Consider the following 27888-nt stretch of genomic DNA (forward strand, 5'->3'; position numbering starts at 1 on the left):
ACAAGTATGGATCTTTAAATCCAGAGGTACATCTGCACAGTTTCCCTAATTACCAGTACTCAGTATGGTAATTTAGGGCCCTATTGGCTTTATATAACCACAGTCTTCTAGACTGTTTTTACTGTCTTGCTGCTATATTTTTTTTTATTATTTTAAACTGTATTTATACAAATTTAATATTGTAACTTGCTTTTTGAAGGGTGAGAAGTAAGTACCCAAATAAACAAACAAATAAGGACATGGAAGCAAATTCAAATTTTTGAAGTGTCCTGCAAGGTCTTTTACTGGGTGTGGTGATGAGTCTGCTTCCTTGACAAATAAGTTCACAACACAATATGGACATTATGAAAGGAAAGAAATGCTGGGTATCTTTGTGTGTGTGTGTGTGCTTCAGCACGAACAGAAGAGATAGAAAGGTATCATTTTCATTGCATTGTAATTTGTCATCCTCCACGCACTGGACTGTAAATTTACAGGGGAAGACAAGACAATCCCAGAGCAATCTTAAAACATCTCAGTCATTCAGTCTTTTTCCTTGACCTGACTTATCACTTATCTTCAGAGTTCATGGCGCATTCTTCAGACAGCTCCATCTTTAATTTTTTACGAGGCGGTTCTTCCTGGAGGAGAGGCATGCAACACTCCAGAGACCGGGCAATTTCATCAATGGTCCATTTGTCTTCATAAAGAACATGCTCTTCTAGGGTAAACGGTCCCTGTTTGGTTCGGGTCAGTTCCAGCACAGTGGCACAGGAGGACAGCTCTGCAGCATCAAAAGGGAGAAAACAAAAGCCAAGCTTGCAAACAACACACCAATATTTTACAGAACTTGAAACTAGCACCCCAGTGGGAAATATGAGATATATATTATAACATCACCACTATGGTAGAATATAGAGTTGTATCCTGTACCAGTCCTAATCAGAGTAGATCCATTTGAATTAATAACTTATGTTTGTCATAATCATTTATTTTAATGGCACTGGATACAGCCTAGAGTATTTTAAAACCACATACTGTGCATCTTTGGCAAAGTATTCTTTAAATACCAAATGGTTAGATCTGGTGTCGTGTACTGACTAAGGAACTGAGCTACAAATCAGAAAGTCCCTGGTTTCAATCTCGCCTCAGCCATAAACTCACTAGGTGGCCTTAGGCAAGCCACTCTGTCTCAACCTCAGTTCCCCCTTCAGCAATAGCAGGGGATAATACTAATGTCCCTTACAGGGTTGTTGTAAGGGTAACCACTAGATAATGAACCTTGAAGCACTTTGAACATTTGACACATTATACAAATATTAACCATTAAACATTTCATTATCCAAATACACTGCACATCTCATGGAAATGCAATTCGGGGGGGGGGTACATTTCCCCACTACATTACTGCAACACATTCTACATAGGGATGCACCTGAAGATGGTTTGGAAATTCAGCTGGTGCAGAATTCAGTGGCCAGGTTGCTACCAGAGCAAGATGGTTTGAGCATATTACACTGATCCTGGCCCGAATGCACTACCTGACAATTAGTTTTCGGGCCCAATTCAAAGTGATGGTTTTTAACCTATAATGTCTTAAATGGCTCAGGACTGCAATACCTCAAGGACCACTTCTCGTATGGACCGACCTAGACCCTGCATTCATAATCTAGGGCCCTTCCTTGTGTGTCCCCTCCATGAGAAGTCCAGAGGGTGGCAACATGAGAAAAAGCCTTTCCTGCACTGGCTCCCCACTTGTGGAATGCTCTTCTCAGGGAGGCCGGGCTGGCACCATCATTTTTCCTTAGGCACCATACAAAAACTTTCCTCTATAACCAGGACTTTGGCCTCTAACTATCAGTGGCCTTTTAGAAGTGGGTGGGATGTAATGTTGTTGTTGTTTTGCTCCCCCCCTGGTTTTAATGTATCAATGTGGTTTTGTTTGTTTGTAAGTTGCTTTGGGTTGCCTTGGGCAAGATAAAGTGACTAACAAATTTTAACAACAATAACAAACAACAACAAACACATTTTATGATAAGATTTTTGACACAAGGTCAAACTGCATGCCTTAATAAGCTGTTGACATGTAGTACCTTTCTAGACTCCTTTAAAAATGAAAAGCGCCTGCAGGAGACTTCCCATGTGCAGTGCTGCCCCAAACAGAACTAGTGTTCACAATACAGAGTATTAATATTACACAGTTGCCATTCAAATCCTGTTACACACCGATGGCTGCTTACTGAATTCGGTCTCTGCCAAAGGAGGAAAGTTGAGCACCAATAATTCTTGGTGTACAGCCATTATGTTCTGTTCATGCTGAGCAGAATCTAAAAGAGCTTAGTGTTTAAAAATGGCTGAACTTATCCTCCTGTCAATGATTATGTTACTCCCTGGGTGAAGTATAGCCAAATAAAAATTCCTTTTGTGGGATCACATCTCAGGTCAGAGGAAAAGCTGATTAAGTCATCATAAACAACAGGGGCAAATCCAGATGGGATGGTTATATCATGTTTGCAACTTTGCGTATTCTGATTTCAAAGCATTATTTATCATCGTAACCTTTAAAAACAGGAACTTTCTTACCTCTCCAACCCGCCCCCCCCCCATCTGTTTATCTTGCAGGAAAAGAGAGTTCTTACTCCTCTCTCATAAGTCCATGGCCAAACCGACCACTTTACTGCTGCCCTCGAAGGACCACTTTTGTAGTCAATTCACTCAGGTTCATTTTGTGCTACAGAGGTCCAAACCACGGCAAACAGTGCCGCAGCCCCAGTGCGCACATCTGGCAGCCAGAGATACTGACAGCTGATCTGGCCCTCTGTTAACAGGAACACTTGCTCCCCGAGCGATTGTGCTTTGTCTGTGCCTACCTTTGCCAATATCGTTGACCAAGCTTCTGACATAAAAGCCGCCGCCACATTCAACATCTGGAATGTTAACGGTGACATGGTAAATTGCCAGCATAGCACAAAAAACTACTTTACATAGAAATGTAAAAATGCACTAAGCAAACAATAGAGTGATTAAAATATTTATGGGTTATAATATAAATTATTCATCCTGTAACATATGTGAGGGTGAGATTGTGAAGCTGGCGAAGAGCGGAAAGCAAACAGGAATAAAATGCACCGGCTTAACAATCATTCACTTTACAGCACCAGCTTCAGGATTTCAGTACTTCGGAGCCTTCATTTGGAGGAGGAGGAGGAGGAGGAGGAGGAGGAGGAGGAGGAGGAGGAGGAGGAGGAGGAGAAGAAGAAGAAGAAGGGGAAGAAGAAGAAGAAGAAGAAGAAGAAGAAGAAGAAGAAGAAGAAGAAGAAGAAGAAAGATACCATGTCAGGTCATATATTTATCCATTGTTGCTTGAGGGGTGGGGAGATTATTTGAAGTGCTAGCAATAATAATAATAATAATAATAATAACAATAATTTATTATTTGTACCCCGCCCATCTGGCTGGGTTTCCCCAGCCACTCTGGGCGGCTTCCAACAGAGATGAAAAATACACTAAAAAAGCATCTATGAATGTTTTAAAACACTGAGCAAACTTTTAAAAGTCTACGCACATCACACATATCCAGGAAGACCCAAGACAGTTTAAAATCTGCTCGCTATAAAGAGCTGCAAATCACCCAAGCAGTAAGTCGTAACCACTGAAATTACACAGTACATTGAAACACGGTTTGCATATTATGCAAAAGAGGAGAGCACTTAACCTGCAAGTCAAACATAGCCCCAAACTGTTAGCCTTACTGAGTGACACTTACTTAACACTTTGAAAATGTGCAAAGTTGTTTACTTCCGCTTTTGAACAATATTGCAACCACTCCCATAAGTTACCAAAATGTCCAAAGGCTGAGCAATCAGTGTTTTCCCCAGTTGATGCAGGGTGGGGTAGTGTTTGCAGCTGTGATCTCCTGGGTCTACATCCATCAGCTTAGCCTACACTGCCTTTTCATCACACTCAATAGAAAAGAGAACAGCATGTCATGGCTGACATCCCTGTCTGATTATTGGCAAAAGGGACTCAGCAGGAAGATCACTACTGTCTTTAATGGTCTTTCTCTGAAACACAGGGCCCAGAGATTCTCAGTCTGGACGCATCGATAGTCCATTGCTACGTATATAGTTGCACTGTAGATCCATAGGTCAAAATAATGTTGACATCAGCACATTAAGATAATGGCCATGTGGTTCATCCAAGTTACTCAATTGTCTAAAGGTGGTCTATATTTCACTGATACAGGACTTAAAATAAAAGGCAATGGGATAATTCCTTAGTTTGGCCTAGGCCTCTTGATTCACATTTTTAAATTATCACCGCATTATCGGTATACAGAAATAGATGAAAATGAATATTGTAATTTAAACAGACACTGCAGAAAATAACAGGGGGGACAACAAAGGGAGAGGAAAAGAAATTAATAAGACAAATGCAGTATTGTGGGAACAGCTGAAAATTAGGACAAGCAAAAAAAAAAAAAAAAAAAAAAGAGGAGAAAGAAAGGGGGGATTGAAGAGGGCACTAATAAATAGTAATAATAAATAATGATAAATATGTATATAGTGTGTGCGTGTAAAACTTATTTACAGGCTGCCTTCCTGGGCACAGTCCACACAAAGCATCGTACATACAATTAAAACACAATACAATTAAAGCAAACCTAGACAATTTTAATATTTTGACTTAAGTACAACCAGACTCCATGCTCTGGATCCTTACCAAGCGTGAAGAAGGGCGGCTTGAAACTCTTAAGAGTGAGACTGTAGACCATAACTTGTCTGGCAGGCTTTGCTTCAACAACTTCTCCTTTCTTAACCAGAGTGGACAACCTCTGTCCATCTCTCTTCAGGGCACAATAGCTGATCAAAGAGTGAATACAACAGGGTATTTCTTATTTATTTCATTTTATTTCATATATTTATATACCACTCAATACAAGTAAATCTTTAAGATGTTTACAAAAGAACAAATACAACAGATTCAATCCAGGGCAGTGCTAAGGAGAACCATCTGTCCAGGTGAATAAATAAATAATAAATCTCATATATATATATATATATATATATATATGCGCACATACTCATGTCACATGCTGTTGCGGTTGCTCGAGAGTAACCAGGCAGGACTCCAACCTGTCTTTTACAGGCTTTATTTTGGTGCAAACTATTTACAGTGAAGGGCGTCATAAGTTCATGTCTGGCTCAATCGCTAGCAGAATCCGGGAGTGGTCTGTTTTTGTACCTCCCCCAACATAAAAGTTTCGTCACCCTAAGCCTTTTCCGGCTCTCCCTGCGCCTCAAACTACTGTGCATGATTGGGGACGGCAGGGGTGTGCTTCCCTCCTCTCCGGCTTGCTCAGGCACGGTGTTAAGGCTCTCTCTAGCATCCTTTGGTCCTTGCACCTCTTCTCCACTGGAGGTGGAGCTTTCCTCCTCGCCGGAAGAGGAACTGCTTCACAAGATTTTTGGAGGCTCCCTGTAACACAACTCCCCCTCTATCCCTTGCCTCTGAGCCGATGGCAGTTCCCTGACAATATAGTTATATGTTTCATTGCCTGCTGTCATGCATTTAAAAAGTGCTCTGGGGTGGGCAGAAGGTCTACCAGTGGACCACTGTTCAATTTCTGGTATAACTGATGGTGGCTGAAGCTTGCTAAGTCCAGCACTAGGAGACCTTGATTTGATTTAGCAAGACCCTCCTCACATTCTCAGAACCAAGGTCTTCCTTTATGAATTTAATAGGCATAGTTGAACCATTAACATTCAAGAAAAAAGAGAAGATGCCTGCCAATCTGAAATTAGCTCATCTCTGATGAAGACACCTAATCATACATCTTATCACCATCCTGTTCATACGTGACCCTTACATTCTGACACAGGGATCCATAAGGGAATGGGCACTTGCCAAGAACAAGTGGCACTTCCACAGTTTCTATGCCAAGCATTGCATTTGGTACTTCAAAGACTGCATGATCACTGTGTAAATTGGACTGGACTGCCTCAAGCTTCCCTCCAAGAAGCACTGTTACCTTCACTGAGAACACTTCCTATTATTGGTATACAAAAGTGTCCTAAAATGCAACACTGCCCATTAAGCAATACTATTTGATTTTGCTTTAAATATTCATGGCAAGGGAAAGCTTTGCTTCAGTGATGACCAAAGGCCTGAAATTCAGTCATAACAGACAGCATCATGGGCTATTTGCATGTGCTGTTCAAGTCAATGTCACTCTTGGCTGTAATTCTGTCAAGTTAATAAATTCTTTCCAGACTGCCCTGTCTTGCCAGCTTTCTGCTCTACAGAGGTCACTTTCTACTGCCAGCAAAATGAGATTTTGCAGGCAGGCTTCCCAAAGATGACGTTCAACTATTTATCAAAGCACTTACATAGGGGGAACTTGCATGATGCTGCCTGTGAACTTCTGCAGGACATTCTCAAGATCCTCTTTTGTTATCCAATCTGCCAAAAGAGAAAACATGGGCACAGTATTCATTATTCGTGTAACAACTGACAAACTTTGAGCACTTTGGAGAATTGAGAAGAAAGCTGCTGATCTTTTGGATTTTATATTAAAGCCAGGACAATACATTGGGTACTTTACCAACTTCATCTGATAAACCAGCTATGATTCTATCTGAACAGATAGTCTTGCAACAATTGTCTATGCTCTATTAGCACCCCAGATGGATTACTGCAATGCATTATACATGGTGTTGCCTTTGTTTGGAAATGTCCGCTAGTCCAAAATAGCAAGATTATCGACAGTAGATATCAGCATATCACACCAGTCCATCATCATTCCTGGGTCCAATTCCAAGTGCTGGTATTAAATAATAAAGCCCCAAATGGATTGCTTCCTGTTGTATATACTTGCCTGGACATTAACATCTAAATCAGAGGGCCCTTTTCAAATTACCCCACTTAAGTGAGGACAGTGATGACCAGGAAAAGCGACTTCTTGGTGGTGGCACCCAAGTTATGGAATGTTCTCCCTAGAAGGGCTTGAGGATCTCTTTGGTACCAGGTGAAGCCCTTTTCATTTTCCTAGGCTTTGGAACATCTATAGTTTTACTGATTTTTAGTTCTTCCATTTATTTTGTTTCCCTCTGCTGGAGAGATTTTTAGTCGTGTCTTTATTGTTCTCATCTGCTTCATGACAGCTGTATGCCCATGCCCACATTAGTTTGTTTTTAATATTCACTATTTTATTTTTGTATTGTGTTGCTTCTAAATTTGTGAACTGCCCATTGTGAACTGGATATATAAATATCCTAAATAAATAAAATATAACCGACTAGCCAATACCAACCTTGAACATTTTAAATGACGTTAGGGCCAGTCATCATTTTTTGGTCCAAAAAAAGAGTTAGGCAATAGTCCAGAAAGTTAAGTAAAGCTAAGTAGCAGAAGTATGTAATTTCTTCCCTTCCCCTTTTGTCTCATGCTCTACTAACAAAGCTATCCCAGCAGGAATGATGGGAACTGTAGTTCAACAAAACCTGGAGGGCACCAGGTTTGGAAGAATGGCTTAACCTATGCCACAGAATAGTTGTGCAAGTAAATGAATAGGTTAAAGGATATGTGGGGTATCTAATTTGCATCACATTATCCTGAACACAAGGATATGTGGACCAAAAGAGGGGCGAAATATTCATAAATCTCTTTGATTTAAAATTCTCAACACACATCAGCCTTTATATTACCAGAGGGAGAAAAAGAAATATAACCCCATAAACACAGAACTTTCTGCATACAGGATTTGGCTGCTTATTTGCTTCCACTCCAATCTGAACGCTCATTTTTCTGATAAGCTATGTAATGTTATGAAAATCTTCCTCTATCGAATTGTAATGTATGCTAATGCAAGTCGATCTAAGACTCTTCTTAATAACTAGGATGTGCAACATGGTAGGGGAGAATGTAGTAGATACATTATGAAATACTCAGTGCACAAAACGTTTTCTTCCTTACGAGAGATTAAAGAAAAATTTAGAATGGCCTAGCTATCTGGGTTCCAATTTCCAGCACATTAATAATTCTAGGGTATTATGATACTCACTTTTTACATAATCTAGTTATCATTATCCAATCCAGTACAGCCAGAATATAAATCTCGCCTTGCTAACATATGCACCCACACTCTCACATATACATTGCCAAGAGACGGCTCAAAAGAATCACAAGCACACTGAGTACAACTCCTGTCAAAGACCGATTTCTGGAGAAACAAAAACGTAGACTTCAGGAACATAATGCAACAGAATACAGATATTTGGACTCTGACCAAAAGGTCAGATTTGGGACTGGTTATCCTTCCTGCAGTTATTAACCTGAACATCCCCTCTGCTCAGCCTCTGGTGAATCCCAATGGATTCCTGCCAAGGAATAAATAAATATCATGAATGGCTTTTTCTTCCTCTTCTTATGCTTTAATCCTTGCTCTTTACTTCTTCTAGGCACTTGCAGCTCCCTTCCTGAACAGATGGCTCTCGTGATACAGATAAGAGGGTTATTCCTTGAAAAGAAAACATTTCATCTCTTATGCTGTATCGGAAGGAAACAACTTTAATATCTCACTTTATACAAAGAGAACATTTGGAACCACGATGGCAGATGCTGCTACTGTGCCCAGCAGCAGTCTAAATGAAGTGTCATTAATGATAATGCTGCAGCAGTTCATAAATCAGTCAGGGCTGCAGGAGAGGAACAATATGTACGGGAATGAGGAGAGGGAGAGACAGGCTCCCTGGTGCTGCAGACACCCTGTTTGCTTCTAAGATCAAGCTCCTATGACTCATGGCATGTGGGTGCAGGTGTGTAAAAATCAATCATTCAAATTTTTTTAATGATGTTTTGATTTACATCAGATTTTTTTAAAAATGTAAATATTAAGTTTCCCTTAAGTAATAGCTAATATTAAGTAATCTGGATATAAGAATGTTAGCCCTACAGGTTAATCTCTAAATTGAACCAATGGGCGGGATTTACCTAATGAGTCCCATTGGCGGAAGCCCTTTGAAGGTCTTCTGCTTGCACAATGGGGCTTCTTCTCTCTTCTCCCCCTGCAATTGATTCTGGGAGGATCAGGAGAACACACAGGGAGAAGAGAAGGGGGCATCATTCAGTCTGGCAAACTGAAATGGTTGCGCTGACAAAACAGTCAACTTGGTGCAATGTTAAATACTACCTATTGCCTCTACCAAATATGTAGACTTAAATAATGCTTTTCTGTATAAATGAAGAACAAATCTGAACATTTCTCAAATGGGAATGTTTGCATTTTCTACCTACCAAACACAGGCATTTCATCTTCTCCTGATGAAAATAAACTGTTCTAGTTTGCCCAGTAACTATTAGGCCTTCCTTTGACCTATATCAGTCATACACATTTCATTTTTGTTTTGCTACTTTTGGCGGGTGGGGTGGGGTATCTCAGCCTAAGAGCAAAGTGAAACAACACTGGAAAACAGAAGACAATAAAAAACTACCTATATTCACATTCTTAACATCATAAACTCTTATGGGTTCTAAGGCTGAACATATTTAGGGTATTTTTAAGACATCCCTGCTACCAGTTATAAAGGAAAACATGCATGGGGTGGGAAGAGGCAAGCAATGACGCTCTTTCAACATTTCCTTTTGCTGTTGGTGCCTGCAAGACCTTATTTTCAAACAACCTTTGGACACCTTTGTAGGACTAAAATTTCAGTGTTTGTTTTTGATTTGAAAAATAGGAACCTTACCATAAAAAGAGGGTATACTCTGAGCCCAGCACTGTATTTGGGAAATAATTTTTGAATTTTAAGATACTGTTCAAATTATCCTGGGCTTCTGTTTTAAAGATGCTTTAAATTTAATTACTATTCACAAACAAGTGAACAAATTGTACAAGTACGAAAAATCACAAATTGGTAGCAAATCTATACTCCTGCTAGGACAAACACCAGGGAAGCAGGGACAAGACATAGCACTAATAATATATAACACTAATAATTATAAATACAAGCCAAGATTAAAAACAACATCAAAATACTATGGTGGATGATCCTTTTTGCGGTTTGTGGCAAACGTTTGTAGAAAACTGCAGCAATTATTTTCAGCTGCTACTGCAAAGATGGCAGCCTTGTTTGTAATGATTTTATTGTGGTCTGCCAATATTTATTAATCTACAGCTTTTACTGTTGATCTGTTTTTGTACACCACATCAAGGATTTTTTAAAGAAATTCAGTCGTGGCTTGAAGTTTTCTATACCTGACATCATATATGTAATCAGGTAAGGGGGAAAAGTGGGTGTAATTTGCTCAAAATGGCCTGGTGGGCCAATCTTCCAGGCTTAATTAGGCATGCGGGCCGGAGGTTCTTCAGCCCTGGCTTATAATATCTGAATTGGGCCTTTGGCTAGTTTGCTCATTCAGCATTAAAAATGAATCAAGCAACGGACATGAATTAAAATGAAGGTAGGTCTGTGAGGTAGTATAAGTTGTGAGGCAATATTATATTTTAAGAGGTGTGGGAAAAGTGAGAACATACTGCATGCAAGAAAAAGGAGTAAAGAAAAATAATCCACAGAGACCTCCTTTATCACCACAAGGCAACAGAAGATAATTTATCATGGTTACCTGTTACTGGGTATTATAAATACAGAGGGTTGCATAGCAGTTGCTAGGAGACCAGCTATCTATAGCTCTGTTCTCTTTAAGTTGTGAAGGAATTAATGAGAGTAGTAGCAAGTTTGCTCCGCAATTAGTGGCATGTTATTTCTCAGAAGCACAGGAGAGATGCATCTTTGCATATGACCAAAAGCAAGGCACGCAACAAAGCAGAAGCCTAGCAACCATTCCAGCTATTTAAAAGGCTCTTGTTCTCCTCCTTGGATGAATTTGTTGATTTAGCTGTTTGTCTGAAATGTAAAACAACACTGAGAGGTGATAGAAAGATCTGAAGAGAAAGGTCTACTTTGAGGAAGTAGTAAGAACTGGAAACTTCTCCCATTGCATTATCAACCACAGAAGGATCATCTCCTAGGGTGGGTGGGATGAAAGAAAACATTTACAATAGACAGTTAACTCATGGTCATCCCATTATGCTATGATTATGGCTATTGTTAGTGGAGCAAGAAGCATTATGGGTATCACCTTACAAACAGGCATCACAAATACTTATATACCCACAGCAGGAACTTTAAGTCATTACAACCCCAATTCCTCTACACCCAACATACTACTTACATGGTTTTTCTTTCTTGCTTCATTAAAAACACACATAGTAGTACTTTGATTGCAGAGCGTCAGTTCAGAAGAAAACATGACACCATACTCATACTCATACACACAGGCCCAAGCCAAGTTGAGACACACCAAGGATGTGCATGCACAAGCTTGGGGATATTCAGGCAGTGCACGCTATCCCAACACAGCTCAGGAGGGGATAGCTCAGTTGGTAGAATGCGAGGCTCTTAATCTCAGGGTTGTGAGTTTGAGCCCCATGTTGGGTGAAAGATTCCTGCATTGCAGGGGGTTGGACTAGATGATCCTCATGGTCACTTCCAACTCTACAAGTCTGTGCTTCTGTGATCTCGGAAAGTTTAGTCAAGGGAAACCTGCACACAACATACCACCTTTTAAAAGCACAAATGCCCATTACATCCCTACCACATGCATGCAGAGACAGAGGTAGGAAATATGGGAAGCTCACTTCTACTGAGTCAGAGCACTAAACCATCCAGATCACTCTTGTTCATGCTAACTGGAATTGGCTCTCCACAGCTTCAGACCCTAACTCAGATACCAGGGACTGAGCCTTTGCATGCACTCTATCAGTGAGCTAGGGTCCTTCCAACTCCTCCTCTAAAAAAGAAGCAATATCAATCACAATCCACTGGTGGTTTCTGGGAACGGACCAAGCTGAAATGGAAACTAAGCAACTAAAGCCAGGAATGGGAAACTGGGGAGTTCAACATCTGGAGGGCCACATCTCCCATTAGACCTAGTAAGTATAGCCAACAGTAAGGCATATTGGGAGCTGGGGTCTAACATATGCAGAGAGTTACAGTTCCTAAATGCCTGCTTATTAATTACGGTGATGGGCTCAGTAACTAGGGGTCTGTGGATTTATATGACCTTCAAGTGTTGAGTTGAGTTTCTCAGAAGTCATCTTAAAAGCTGACAAAGAATCCCCATTTCCAAGATGTTGCAAACCATTTAATCTGTCAGCTAGACTAACAAAATTCCTTTAAAAATAAGCTACAAACCTGAGCCTGACACCATCTTTGCTGCAATCTAAACAAAGCACTGCAGTCAAAGTCAGAACAGAACACATTACGTGATTCTTTACCGTAAGGTTTTTCTTCTGTTACTTTGCCTGTAGAATCAAATGTGTCAGTTGCCTTTCCCAATTCCCCAACAGCTGTGTATTTCTGTAAGGGAAGAAAATAATTAGTGTGAAACACGGAGTGGAGGGCAACAGAGGTTTAATGAAAAATATCACCAGCATCTTGAGTTTATACCATGCCACCAAGCTAGACAATTCAGAAAAAAGAAACAATTATGGAGATGAACAAATCTATTCCTGTACATGCACATTCCCATTCTGATTTAGAGTACTCATGAAAACAGAAGTACACTAATTGGATATTATAAAAAGTGTAAGTCACAGCCATGAAAGAATACTAAATGTTAGAATATTTTAGTGAAATCAAGGGTAGATATAACACAGGAATGCACTCAATCAGCTTTGGTGAGCCTGTCATCAAGAAGGATTGCACAATGCTATGAAATCAGATTATAAAAAAGAAAAAACTGAGAGAAAGAAGGAGATGGAGATGACTTCAGTTCCCTTTGTGAATGGCATCACCTCTGGAAAGAGAAAAGGAAACAGAACAGGCAGCAATACAGACAAGGAAAAGTGGAGGAATATTATCTCTAAATTGAAACTGAGGCACAGAGCTTTCAGTCAAACTGAGCACCGCTTGCCACATTTGCCTTTTTTTTTTTTTTACAAAAGCTTACTACATATTTAGAATCAAGACACACAAAAAGATTTTGCATCACAATTTTAGTAAGTATATGCATGCGTGTGCACATTTATGTAGCCTAGGCATTTGGCTGGATACATGAAAACCAAAGCAGGTAGAGGGACGGAACTCGATGTGCTAGTTCTGCTGCTGGGCGTGCACATTCCACCCCAAACCCTTGCAAGTGTAGCATGAAGGTAGCCTCAAGCAGACATAGTGCAAATAGAGCTTTTAAGTTCTCTTACTTTGCTTCCAGGCAAGGCCTGCTAAGTGCCAGCTCTAGCAGTGGTGAGGATACTCTCACGAGATCTCCCAGGAAGTCAGATTGTTCTGCAAGATCTTGCAAAAACATCCCTAACACTCCCAGAGCTGGCGTGCTGAGCAGGCTCTGCCCAAGAGTCAAGGCCAAGAGCTTAAAACCTCTTTTTGCATTGGGTAAACCCAAGCAGAACTGGCATGAAAAGCTTTTAAGCTCTGTCTTCCCTGCTGAGCAAGGCCCACTAGGAGCACTGGGGATGCTCTTTCCGTTATCGGCTACCTTATAGAAGTCAGGCTGGCTAGCTCTGTGAGAGGCTCCAGGAGTTTGTTATATCTGCTTTCCATGTATACATATAACCCTTGGAACCAAACCCTCATGCAAGATGAGGTATGCTAAGATAGTCCTAGCTGCTGCTAAACATGCAGTTCCCATCATTAGGAAAACAGGGAAAGCCAGGACAAGCATATTTGAAGTAAATAAGATAGTAAATAAGATTTCCCAATAATGCATTGGTTAATGAATAGTCAAAATGCTGCTCTGATGCCTAAAGCAAGAATATTTAAGCCACAGAATTAAGAGGGATGTTTAGATATAATTCATGTCTGAAGATGGAAAAGTTCATGCATACACACTTCCCATCTATCTGTCCCTTCCACAGAAGCTAGAATAGTAGATAGTATGCTGAACTTGAACTAGGGACCTGGATGCCAATCCTCAATCACTGGTGAAGCTCCCTAGGCAACCTTGGACCGATCACTATCTCACTGAACCTAATGTACCCCATGGAGTTGTTGTGAGGAAAAAAGCGGATAGCCTTCAGTTAGGAAGCCCTGAGCTTCTTTGAAGAAACCAGCAACCATCAGTGAATGGAGAAGACCTTGAAGACACAAGAACTCCATGTGCTCAGAGTTCCTGCCCCTGCAATGAATCACGGAATCAGAGCGCAGAAAACGATTAGATTACCTAGCCATGGTTCAGAATTTCACATACTTCCACCATAATCTTACTCTGGCTTGCATTGAATATAATCAGGTGTGACCTTAGATTTTATGAACACAAGATCTCAGTCACTAGCAAGTAACAATTAAGTCACAGTTAATGAGAAAATTAACCACCTGCCCCCAACTGCTAAAGCAACCCAGACTGTTCCCTGGATCAGCATTATTTTTAGGGATGCTGGTGATTAAAAAAAGAGAGAGTAAGATCCAAGAGTTGCCTCTCAGCATTGCAAGGTATATTAGGGGTGCTTTCCTAAACTATGTAGTACAGCTGCTTAGAAAGTATCTCTGAGCAGCACCAATTAACCAAAGGGTTATTAAACTCGTGATGAACCAATGAGTTTGGGAATCCAGCATAGCTATAAATTCTCAGAAAAGGACAAGCTCACATGTGGTGTTAGATTATCCTCCATCTACACTACATAAGCAAGTAATTATGGACAAAGTATATGATTTCAGGATGATTTATTTATCCCACAAAAATATCATTTACTCCTAAATAATAAGTGTGTTATATTATTATTCATTTGCTCTCTTATCCAAGATACTGTAACACAAACTCAAAATAAAGCCCCCTCTCTACATAAGATATGAAAAGGGAGACTACAGACATCATTCCATCTCAATAACACCATTAAAGTTTTTTTAAAAAATGAAGATTAGATAATGAAAACAGAAGCATCCAGCAAGTCAAACCCAAAGAGTAAAACTTTAAAGCCAAGAGCAGGTTATAGACAACGGAGCAAATTTAAATTTAACGAATAGTCAACATGATGTCTTAATACCAAGAAACATTACAACTCTCTTCTAGAATAATTTTTCTCTGGAGAGAAAAAGCTGACTTTGTACTAACACTGCACTAAATTTATTTTACTGCAAGATGCTGTAATTGTTCTGTCACTGCTGAAGAACTACAAGTGTAGCTGGATCATTTGACCCTGTATATCCACCTCTACTTTGTGACTAGATTAACTCACAGGGTGACCTGACTTCCAGTGAGGCAGGCAAGAGTCCTTAATATTTAACAGGAAAATTTGCAGATAATTGCACTGGGTCCAAGATGTTCATATCCTTAGGACATTGGAAAGCTTTAGCACAGCAACTGTGTGAGAATAATATGAACCTGAACATTTTAATTTATACTATTAGTAAGGTTTTAATTATTATTTATGCTATTAAACAGATAAACTCTTACTAGATTTTTAGCACAATGACAGCATGCTAAAATTGCAACAGTGCGAGAACTAGACCTGGATCTATCCAATACACTTATTCCTTGGTTTATAATCCATGACAGTGGCAAATGGGGCTCATCAACCTGGTAAAGTATCCCATCTAGGAGAGGGAAAACTCTGATCCTAAACTTCTGCTGCTTTGCAGGAAATCTCAGGAGAAGAAAAAGCTACGGAGTAAAGCCCTACACAGACCTGGAGTGGAGTCCCTAAGATGGTTGGATGGTGTCTTGTACATTTTCTTCTGACAACTTCAGCAGCCAAGCTGATAGCAAACTTATTGCTCTTCTTTCCATACCACATCAGAGAGGCCGAGAAGGGTGTCTTGTCCTCTGGGCAGCCCAGGACCTCCATACACACTGCCCAGGTTTGCATCTCAGCGGGGTCACTTCAGTGCTGCTAACGCAAGGGTTTGACTTCACTCCTGGAGGTGCACTCCATTGTCTCTCAAGACAGATGAATGCCAAGAATTCATTCTACAAAAACTACATTGAGATGCAACAAACCATGGTTTTCCAATGACATGCATTAGTGGAGGTGAACCTCCCTTCTCATATATGAGGGGGAAGTAATAGGCACCTGAATTACTGATCCTTATTTAATGACAAACTAGGATCTGGACTTTAGTTCTGAGATCCTGGCTTATGAGCAGCAAACCATAAGCTGCCACATTCAGATACAATGGCAAGTTATTGTTGTTGCTACCCTAATGTGGAAATATTCTAATCTACTGTCTTCACGTACTCTCTTCACATACACAAACTCAAAGTTTGCTGCCGTTTGTACAGGTAAGAGAAAACTATGGTTTGCTATGGCATCTGCATGGTGTCTTTCTTTCTCTGTGTTAACAGAACCTCTGTTAATCTGTTTAGTAAATTTGTATCTTGCCCTTCCAGTGAATGAAAATATGTTTAGTTTAGTGAAGGATGTGAATTCCAAATCTCTCAACACTATTGACAGAGCAAAAAATGAATTGCTATAGGAAGGATGTTTTTTGGAGGTATTTCTGTGGCAATTATGTGTTCTATAGCTTTTGAAACCTTACATGTACGAAAGCTTCGTGACTCCAAAGCAGAGTCAAAATAGGCTGCAGTCCATGAATAGGCCATTGGCCAACTTCTGGTGGACCACTTAGTGCCATGTATTTTGCAAAGGATGCTGGTCTACGTAGAATTTGATGTGATTCAGCAGAGCATGTCATACATTTTTAAGCAAGAATGGACATTCACTTAATGCATATTAGCTGCTCCTTGCTTTGAAAACATCAGTGGACCATGGGGGATCTTCACAGTTCTTGTATCACCCTACACCTGCTATACAAAATTCCAGGTTTTCCGAAACCAATCTTTCCAAACCCAGAAGCTTGTTCCATTTGATGCCTGTGCCTACAATGAGCTCCATTGTTGGCAACATGAAAGTGATTCCAGTTTGCTTTATCTTAGCAGCACCAATAAAAGTAGCTTGACAAGTAGCTATCCATGTTTATTCAGAATTATGTGTCAGTGTTTTTTTATGGTGCTTATTCCAAGGAAAATGTGTATGGGTTTGCAGCCTGGATGCTTTTTGTTTGTAAGTCATAGCATCAGTATTCCTCCTAGATAACCAATGGATAATGGTACTTTCATGATTTGTGCACATATGCATGTGTATTATTCCTTGAGGACTGCAACAGTGGACAATGACTTGTATGAACAAATTGAACCATCACCAAACTAACACTACAGAAACAACTCTCTGTCAGCTGCTGTCATTTGTAAAAGACTATCAGCAGGCAGCATGATCATAAATCTCACTCTTTATGGGAAGATTTAACCATCAGCTGAACAAGCCTGAAAATAGAGCACTGAGTGCAATAAGGAGGGGGAGAAAGGCTAATTCAGCTTTACATACCACAGAGCAGCAAGTCACCCAGATAAAGTATCCTTAAATCTTAATTTGTTTAGCAAAGCTATTCTGCAGACTTATTTAAATACATTCATGCAAACTCAGATCTAATTTGAAATTGTTTATCATCATTTACAATAATTACTTGCACGCTACAGGTGCTTAATGGGTTCCAGGAAAGACTGCTTTGCCCAAGCATCAGTAAAACTGCCTCTTTCTAAAATATACATCTTTGCCATCAATTAGCATTTCCATTAGAACAAATAGCTGATTGTGTTAAGAATGGTTAGCAAAAGTGAACATCCCTGCATATGCTCTGTGTCCAGAAGAATACCAAAAGCTAGCAATTACCGAAAGCAACATAATGTTTTTTTAGAGGAAGCCATCAAATGCATTACTAACTCTTACCAGTTACTCCCATTCAATATACAACAGGCACTATAGAAGTGTCCCCTTCCATAGTAATCCTATTTCATAAGCATGGATCTATTTCCTGAAGGTCTTGTAGGAGACACACAAACCTGTCTACTGAGCTACAGGCTCCCATAGCTCTAGATCAGGAGTGAGGAACCTGTGCCTCTCCAGATGGTCATTAGTGGTGGCTGATAGCCCCTGCACCTGGTGGGGGCAGCCAAGGTTATGTAGGCAGGGCCAATAAGGTAACATGGGTGGGAACATGGGTAGGGCCAAATTTGTTCTGGTTTTCTTCCCATTCTCCCCCCTGCAAAGGCATGGACACAAAAGAATTGCAATTGTATAAGAACTTAGCGCCTAACTCAGTGTTTTTCAATGTTTGGTCCCCAGCTATTGTACTGCAATTCCCATCATCCATAGCTAGCAGGACCAGCGGTCAGGGATGATGGGAGATGTAGTCTAACAGAAACTGGAGACCCAAGTTTGAGAAACATTGGCTAACTAAACTGAAACGTCTCTAACCTTGGTTTAGAAGGGCAATCTACACCCACAGAATCCACTGCCCGACTCAGGGCATTCTATGGGAGAGAGTTGTGAAGTCAGAGGCGGGACTTGCTGGTAGCAATTATTTTGACTGGCTAGATAGATGAGGTGGGCAGAAGCATCTAGGAAGTGGAAATATGTCAGTGGAAATATGTTAATATGTTAATAATATGTTAATAATACGTTAATAATATGTTAATAATATGTTAATATGTTAATAATGACTGTGGGTGACAGGAGAAAGCCTAGACAATAGATTTCGAGGTCTGGGGGGCTCAGAATCTTAGATGGGCTATATTCCACTTTGCTCCAAAGAGGAGCCTTCACTGTTGGCCATGCCAGTTAGGACTTAAGCGAGTTGAAGTTTAACAACATCTGAAGGACCACTGGTTCCCCACCCCTGTTCCAGATACTAAATTCCCGCTGTAATGGAATAGGAAACAAAAAGAAAATTTAAAAACATCAGACATTCATTACAGTGGTACCTTGGGATGCAAACGGGATCCGTTCCGGAGCCCCGTTCGCAACCCGAATGGAACGCAAGACGCGATAGTGCGTCTGCGCAGGTCGTGTTTTGCCGCTTCCACGCATGCCGTCATTTTGAGCGTCTGCACATGCGCGAGCTGCGAAACCCGGAAGTAACGCGCTCCGTTACTTCCAGGTTGCCGCAGAGCACAACTCGAACACGCTCAACCCGAAGCACATTCAACTCGAGGTATGACTGTATACTTTTTCTAAGCCATGCTTACAATGCTTGTCTTCCACACATCAATGATTATTTTCAGGAGTTTAACAAAGAGATTCCACAGACTTTCAGTATTGCTTCAGCTGTACAGTACACACCTGAGAATGAGTTAATACTTCACAAATATAATATGGGGGACACCTGGCTTGCCAGCAGTACAGTGGTACCTCTGGCTGCGAACAGGATCCGTTCTGGAGGCACGTTTGCAACATGAAAGGAAGGCAACCCGCGTCTGCACATGCATGGGTTGCAATTCGCTGTGTCTGTGCATACGCGTTACGCCATTTTGCGCGTCTGTGCATGCGCGAGCGGCGAAACCCGGAAGTAACCCTTTCCAGTACTTCTGGGTTGCCGCAGGACGCAACCTGAAAAAACATAAAATGAAGCAAACATAACAAGAGGATGACTGTATATGTGAAAAGGATCCAGGGGTCTTGGTGGACCACAAGCTACACATGAGTCAACAATGTGATGCAGCAAGCTTGCTTTCTCCTTCTCTGGAGGCTAGGACGCAAAGCAATGGATTCAAGTTACTATAAAGGAGATTCTGGCTAAACATCAGGAAGAACTTTCTGATGGTAAGATCTGTTTGACAGTGGAATGGACTCCCTTGGAAAGTAGTGGACTCTCCTTCATTGGAGTTCTTTAAGCAGAGGTTGAATGGCAATCTGTGGTGGATCTTTAGCTGATATTCCTGCATTGCAGGAGCTGGACTAGATGACCCTCTGGACCCTTTCCAACTCTACAATTCTATGATTCTGTTTTTCATACAAAGTCAAGATTGCCAACCAGAAATTTGCTCATCATTTAAGTCTCTACTTCCATGCAGCATCCAAGCTGATTTTGCCCCACTGGTTTAAATGTCTTGTGAAAAATAGCTCTTTGACCTTTGGATTAATTCTAATCTTTCTGTGTACCTGAGTACAAAATGCATGCACTACCTGTCAAGGGGTGTTAGGTGAATTCTGCCTTTAAAAAAGGCAAAGGGAAAAAAGCAACCAGGGAAGGACACCACAAGAAACCTATAAGCCAGCAATAGTCTCAGTCTAGAGGGAAATTAGCCATTATGTTCCTCAAGCCCCTCTGACAGCAAGCTTGTGTCAAAGTAAAACAGAACAGTTCCATTTCAGACAACTAATTAAAGCGGCTTCCAGTACCCATTCAACTGACTATTAAAAAATATCTGAGTTGTTCAAGACCATGGCAAGCTCAGTAAACCCCCTGTTCTGTTCATCTTTTTCCTCCCTAACCTCTGAGGCCACTGGGAGCCTGGATTTGATGTTATCCGGGTGACATTTTGATAACGGTTCTCTCTGGAGAGATGACAACCTTTGAGATCAAACGCTCATTCACCTATCGCTTAAACAAGAAGCTGCAATTAATGCAGGGGAGTCAATTCTAATCTTCTGCAAGTCAGTGAAGCTCCTAGGGATTCAGATAAAAAACAGCTAGCCTAGGAGAGCCCATTTTAAAAGAGCGGATTTTCAACTAGTTAGTGCATTGGAGATCACAGTACAGATTACTCACACTGAGCCTCTCATTCCCAGGGGAAAGTGAAATCACTCTCATCTGACCTACTTGAGGGAAGTAGAACTACTGTTATATGGAAGAAGCCACAACTGGATAATGCACAATGCAATCAAATGAATCCACACAGATGGTATGAAGTAGCAGAAGTCTGCACCACTGTATCTAGTCATAGCTAACACTGACAACAGCTAGCTTTGCCAGATATGAGGTATCTCTGTTGTCAGAGAATATAGGGCCACACCAGAAAAATAGGTAAACAGGTATCCTGGGATAATAAATTTGGGACATGGAAGCTAAGAGCGTTTCAAACTATTCAGCAGCAATTAAAGCATCTTAACAACTATTTGCACCTCCTCTCCAGAGCCAGAAAGCATATTTACTAGCCAGCTTCAACAAAGGTGAATTTTAATAAACAGATCACCTTTAGGGCTGAAACACCCAACATCATCCACTTACTTCCAAGCAGATCTGTGCAAGATGATAGTGTAGGAGTTCTTTAAGTTAAGCGGCTCTTTGCTTCACTTTTGAAGCTGAGCTGTTGCATCCAACACTGCCATTCAGCAAGCCCTGTGCTTGAACAGGTCCATTTCTCCTTGCTGGGCAGATGAATCCAACACAGCAAAAGCACTAATGGAGCCATTGTGCAAGAGCTTGTGCGAGTTTGAAGTCTCATTAAACTACCTTTTTATGCTCCTATCCTCTCTATATACAAAGCTATCTGGTTCTGGAACCTCTTTCACAAGATGACCCTCTAGTGAAACAAGTTCAGTGCTAATTCTCTTTCACTTAGCAGTATGTGGGATACTACCCCCAATGATCACCAAGTTCTAATTTTATTTCTTGAGCCCTGGAGGACTAAGCTCTCTCTTTTGTCAGTACATATATTTTGCGGGTAAGTATTAAAACTCACCAGTGTGTATAAATTGAGATCTCAATTAACCAAGCATAATTTCCAAAACAACCAAGGAACTGCCATTTCTAATCTCACACCAGAAATTTCATACGCTGTATCAAAGAGGAAGTGTAACATGTCCTCCAGCTGCGTCCAGCGTGTTCATGCAGATTACATTATGTTATGCTTTTCCTCCCTTGACACATTATGCACATTAATTGCACTATTTCTGCACCCTGCAAGTTTATGGCTACTGCCAACAGTGAAAACGAAGCTGAAAAGCCTCCATACCACAGATCATCAGCTACATACAGAATTCCATTCAAGAAGTGGTGCCTAGTGTCTACTGGGGTTGGCAGGGTGGAAGTCAGCAAGGTCAACAGGAGGCAGAGTCAGAACCAATGAAAGGCAGGGCCAACTCATTCCAGTTTTGCCCCATCCTCCTCCCTGCTCTGTTCTACAAGGGCAACACCAAGGCTAAGAAAGGAGAAGTCGATAAGACACTGCTCCCCCTGGACTGAATGCAAGTGAGAAATTAAGCTGGGGGAGAGGCTGGCTAATGGCCGGTTGAAGTTAGTGGGGCAGTGCCGCAATCCACCCTAGCGGAACAACCTCTGTTGCTGCCTTTTCTTATGGGTTTCCTACCAGATATTTTGACTTAAAATAAGTTAATGGAAGCAGTTTCACATCTTCTCCTTTCCCTAAAAAACTTCTCAGAAGGTTGGGGGAGCATCACAAACAGCATGGAATGGAGCATGGAGTGGTGCAGAAGGGAAGGAAGTGACAGGAGACTTTCCTGCTGTGAACTTCCTTAAGTTATATTAGGATCCAAGCCAAGGAAGCCGATAAAGCATTAACCGTTAAAGAATTAACCTAGAATGTGCACAGCCAGGATTCCAATGTAGGTTAAGCCTCAAGGCCTCACTTCTTTTAGACAGACTTGTTTTGTCAAAGCAATTTGAAGATCAGTGTGATTCCCAGTCTTTGCTATCTGAAAAGAGTGTCTGCCCTCAGTTCCCTATTCATAGTTAGTTCATTTACTGAAGGTGGAAAACATACAAAAAACATGAAGTACCCCATTTTTCCTTACCTTAGAACCTGCCAGCAAGCTGCTCAGCATTTTAGTTCCTTTTCCAATGCCAACCACTGTTAACAAAGAGAAACATTACTTCAACAACTGCCCCTGTCACCTCTGTATTCACTACTGCTGTCTGTAAAACATCATGCCAGTAACAAATATTATTTCACGCAATTCTGACACTTTCCATTAACAGGGTCAATTGATTGAAAACGATGACAGAAGAAATTTTAGGAGGGAAAAAAATATTCTGGTGCTTTTCATTTTTCCAGTATGTCAGGGTGGTTGGGGTATGGTGCGTCGAGAACCAATGCACATAAGTGCAATGTATTACTAAAAGGACCATCAATCTACATTGGGGTCCTTCCGAGCTATTTTAAAGGGTCTGCAGTATTTATGACTGAGCAAGCAGTACTCATTTCTCCAACGTCAGTGGCTTAAAAAAGGAATGCCAGCAAAGACAAAATACGGTAATTCAGCTTATTTGCCCAGTTTACAATAACAGAGAAAAGGACCTGCTTTATTTCTATTATTGTTGTTTTAAACTGTTTTTAATGTTGCATAATGTTGCAACCCACCTTGGGAACTTAAAAGCTGGCTTCACATGTAATGCTAGGCCTTAAAGTATGCTTTTGTACTGGGCACAAGCTGCAGGCTGGTGTATTCAGTCCAAGCACTTCTGCTTTGGAGTGAACAGGTAAACAAACCACAGCTGGACTAGCTTAGTATGATGGCAGAACCTCAGAAAATATAACATAAAAACCATAAAATCAATGGACATCATAAAATGGCAGTCCAGGAGCAGAGGAACCAGTTATTTAAACCAGCCATCTGCGCAGGACTGAAGAAAAAGTACATCTAAATTTCACATGGAAAAGCTGCTAATGTGGCAGACAAGTTATCTTCAATGGGAGAGAGTTCTCTAGGGACACCTCAAATAAATAAATGACTGCTAATATGCAAATTACCTAGCACTCCTGCAGCACTGCTATCCAGAATCCCACCATGTCCAATCTTTAACATTTTATTCCTCTTCCTTCTACTAGGCTTTGGCATACCGGTTTCTGAAAAAATAAGATCCCAAAGGATAAAAAGCTTCATAGAACTTCATAAAAATAACAAACAAGGCACATAAATCTGCCGTTCACATTGAAAGGTACCAAAGTGGCACAACTAATTTAATGGAAACAGTTTAATCCCAAAGAGGGAGGAAAATTGTGAATCAGAATCCTAGGATTTGTCGTATCATAAAACGAATAGTATACCTAGAGCTTGTTCTCATATCTAACATCAGCTGGCATCAGATAATTAATAATTTTAATAGTTAACAGACAGGGTGCATTATTTTCCCCAACAACATACAAGAAGCATCACATTTACTGATTTGTTACAGTAATAAAACCATAACTAGAAACAGTCACAGAATTTTTCCAATGTTGTCAACAGTGCACAGCAGTCTCTCAATATGTTTCCCACATTTAATTACATATAATGGCTTGGATCCAGCAGACTACATGCACAACCAAGTCCCTTGCTGGCTATGGAAAGAAACAATATGAGATTGCACGCTGTTCTGTAGATAACACTGTGAAAGCCCTGCCTGCACTTGCATTCCCAGCTACAAGGTTGCGAGCAGATGGCAATGTGGTGCTCAAGTCAGGGGATGCAGTAGCTAACCCAGTACAGTATCCTCCAACCTGGTACCCTCCAGCTGTTTTGGATTACAGCTCCTATCGGCCACTGCCAGCATGGTACTGTAATTGTAGTTCAGAACACCAGGATTTTCCTGATCCCGTGACCTGGATCTCCTTTTTTATGATACTGCTTTGTTGTGTATTTTAATCTTGTTTTTAAATTGGTTTTTGTGTATTTGGCTTTTATAATTTGTAACCCACTTAGTAACCCACTTGGCCATTAAGCAGTATAAAGGTAAAGGGACCCCTGACCATTAGGTCCAGTCATGACTGACTTTGGGGTTGCGGTGCTCATCTCGCTTTATTGGCCGAGGGAGCCAGCGTACAGCTTCTGGGTCATGTGGCCGGCATGACTAAGCTGCTTCTGGCAAGCCAGAGCAGCGCAAGGAAACGCCGTTTACCTTCCCGCCGGAGCGGTATCTATTTATCTACTTGCACTTTGATGTGCTTTCGAACTGCTAGGTTGGCAGGGAATTAAGCAGTATATTATCCAATAAAATAATCACAACAAAAACTGATGCATCTGAAATTGAATAAGTGAAATTAAATTTGTGCTTTGGTAATGAATACTTCACAGAAGCCAATAATAAACTGCTGTTAACTATTACCTGCTATTGGTCCATTTTTTATTTCCTACAAACCGAGGGTGAGCACATGCTTACCATCCCCGTTTAAATCAATGGGCCCAGTACATGCAAAGAAACTTAGTGCTCAGAAATGGTGGTAAATCCAGAAACGAAGCTAGATTGCAAATAATTCATAAATTTTGCCAAAATATGTTGGTAACTTCCTCTTTCCAGCAAGGCAACTAATATGACTAGTTTATGTGGCCATGTCCCTACCTAAACTGGCTTCTCATTGGAGAACACTTGCAGAGCATCCACTATTTGGATATTTTAGGACATATCTAAGCTCTTGCCTTTCCCTCAACAGGAACATCCAAATAAAAGTTATCCACCTTACATACTCATGCAAAATACAAATGGTCCCAACTCTAGAACCCCCAAATTCAGCTCCAAATTAGGCATGTTGACAATATTTTAAAAACCCCAGAAGCTACACAATCGTTTGGTTAGAAAAGAAGGTTTAGGATGCTTTTTTAAAGGCATGCCACAGAAACATAACTCCTTTCTGCATCTTGGGTTAATTGCAACAGGGGAACCATATCAGCACTCTTGACATAAATGTGAAGTGAGAAATGCTATCCATCAAGTCAGACTTCCATGGATTATGCTGGAAGATCAGATAAAGTGTTGAGACATTTGTTCTTTGCACCTGTTTGCAAAGGCAATGGAACCCGCAGAATTTGGGCCCAAGTCCAAGGCCCCACATCGCTATGGACAACACAGTGGTGATGGGAAACAGGTAGGTCATCAGTACAACACCCAGCATGGTCGTTTTTTCTAGTGCTCCATTCGTCAGTCCCCTTGTCTGAGGCTGGTTACTGACTGCATCATGGGAGGAGCAAAGAGGTGGCAGGCCAAAGCCAACCAGAACTTGAACATGCTCAGCAAACACACTGCTATGCCAGGAGGATCAGACCAGCATTTGGTGTACTCCACACTGTGTCCTGGTGTGTTCCCTCACCTCCAGTTCCACACCATCAAAGAACTCCTACAAAAAAAGCTTTTCGTTTTTCCTTAGGAGGTAGTGGTGAGAATGGCAGATAGACGGCAGGAGGGGAGACCAAATGTGATAGATAGATCACTGCCCCCGCCAACAGCTGTGGGGTGGGAATCAAAGACTATTGTTCTTTTCAAAGTTATCAGTGACAAAAAACAACAACAAACCACTGGGTTTTCCTTTGAAGGGATGTCATAGTTACTCTGGAAAATCTGTATTACAGATGTGGCAGAAAAAGAAATGAAAAATCCACCATCGCAACCTGTTATCATGACAACGGAAATACATGCACAAACACCATTTAGAAGAGCTTAAGTGGATGAAAGAGATTAAGACAGGAAACTACAGGGTCTTTCTTTGTAATTATCTGGGTTGCCAAGCTGTTGCTACTGCTGCTATTATTATTATTATTATTATTATTATTATTATACCAGTGTAGGAATGAAGCAGTTGTAAAGAATGCAATTAGGTGGATGGAGGTGGGGAGTGGGCAAGAAAGGACAAGAAATGAGCACTACCTGAAGGGAAGCAATACCCACTGTCCAATGCCTAAAATGACCAAAGTGCACCACTGTGTATAGGAAACAGGGCCAGATTTAGGTCTGATGAGACCCTAAGATACTGAAGGTAATGGGGCCCTTTACATGTCCAGCTGTCCTTTGTCAACAACAAATTGTCACTGTTTTGTGTGTGGAATATATGCTATATGGTAATTTATAGACCTAATAGGTATCTAAAACCATTTGCATATGTTGCCATACAACCAGTCCATGCAGAATGTAGGCATCCTACATATAGAAATGAGCAAACCAGTGATATTTTAGGGAGCAGGCTAGCAGGTGGGGCCCATTACTTACATCATAGGAGCCTATACAACACAAAACAATGTTGCTGTATGTAGGTTTTATTTATTTGTTCTTTATCTTATATTGGAAATGTACATCCAGGGTTTTTTTGTCCTTTAAATTTTTTGGGGGGCCCTAAGCTATATCTTGTTTAGCTTACACATAAATCCGGCGCTGAGGAAATAATGAAGAAAAGGGTTGTGCAGCATTCAGTCTCCGAGTCAACTAAACTCCACTACTTCCTAGGCAGGCATAGACAAACTTGGCCCTCCAGATGTTCTGGGACTACAGTGGTACCTCTGGTTAAGAACTTAATTCGTTCTGGAGGTCCGTTCTTAACCTGAAACTTTTCTTAACCTGAGGTACCACTTTAGCTAATGGGGCCTCCCGCCGCCATGCTGCCACCACACGATTTCTGTTCTCATCCTGAAGCAAAGTTCTTAACCCAAGGTACTATTTCTGGGTTAGTGGAGTCTGTAACGTGAAGCGTCTGTAACCCGAGGTACCACTGTACAACTCCCATCATCCCTAGCTAACAGGACCAGTGGTCAGGGATGATGGGAGTTGTAGTCCCAAAACATCTGGAGGGCCGAGTTTGCCTATGCCTGCCTTAGGACCTGCCTAGATGAGGAGCCTGAGGCCTTCCAGATGTTGCTCCGCAACCTGTCGGCCGCCGCGCCGGCTGCTGAGTTGAGAAGAGCCTGGTCGCCTCAGGAGGGCCGCAGGCTCCCCACCTGTGTGTGGCCCAGACTCTCCCTCCTTCCCTGGCCTTTCTGCTCTCCCCCTTCAGTGGTACCTGCCATCAGCTTCGCCCTAAGCCGGTTCAGCACAGCGGCTGAGGTGCATCCCTTGGGCTTATACACGGCGAAGAGCCCGCTAAAAGACAGCAGCTGAGCGGCAACTGCTTTGCCCCGGACGGCCTCAACCACCGCCCCAGACATGGGCGAGAGCACAGAGGGGAAGCCCGGCCGCCTCGCTGCGTCCCGAGTCCCGGCGCCGTTTTCTGCCCACGTGGGTCGACGGGAGGAGCGGCAGGCAAGCAAGCAACGGTCACCGCGGGGCAAAACGGCCAAGAGAAACGGCCACTTCCTCGCCCGCAAACTGTAAGGCCGAAGAGCATTCTGGGAGCTGCAGTCCTCGGGTTGGTTTCGCCGAG

At 41.5% G+C, this 27888-nt stretch overlaps 1 protein-coding gene across 1 annotated transcript; it reads right to left on the reverse strand.

The window, feature by feature from the left end:
- Nucleotides 1-250: 250 nt before the first annotated feature.
- Nucleotides 251-27813, reverse strand: TRUB1 (TruB pseudouridine synthase family member 1). Its single transcript, XM_081863782.1, has 8 exons — nucleotides 27529-27813; nucleotides 23539-23634; nucleotides 22583-22638; nucleotides 12317-12398; nucleotides 6369-6441; nucleotides 4702-4841; nucleotides 2850-2906; nucleotides 251-763 (listed from the first exon to the last, which is right to left on the reverse strand). The coding sequence occupies exons 1-8, from the start codon at nucleotides 27671-27673 to the stop codon at nucleotides 549-551; spliced, it is 864 nt and encodes a 287-aa protein (XP_081719908.1). The 5' UTR covers nucleotides 27674-27813; the 3' UTR covers nucleotides 251-548.
- Nucleotides 27814-27888: the final 75 nt, after the last annotated feature.

This window comes from Podarcis erhardii, assembly GCF_964252035.2.
Source record: "Podarcis erhardii genome assembly, chromosome: 5".
In the NCBI taxonomy this organism is placed as follows: Eukaryota; Metazoa; Chordata; class Lepidosauria; order Squamata; family Lacertidae; genus Podarcis; species Podarcis erhardii.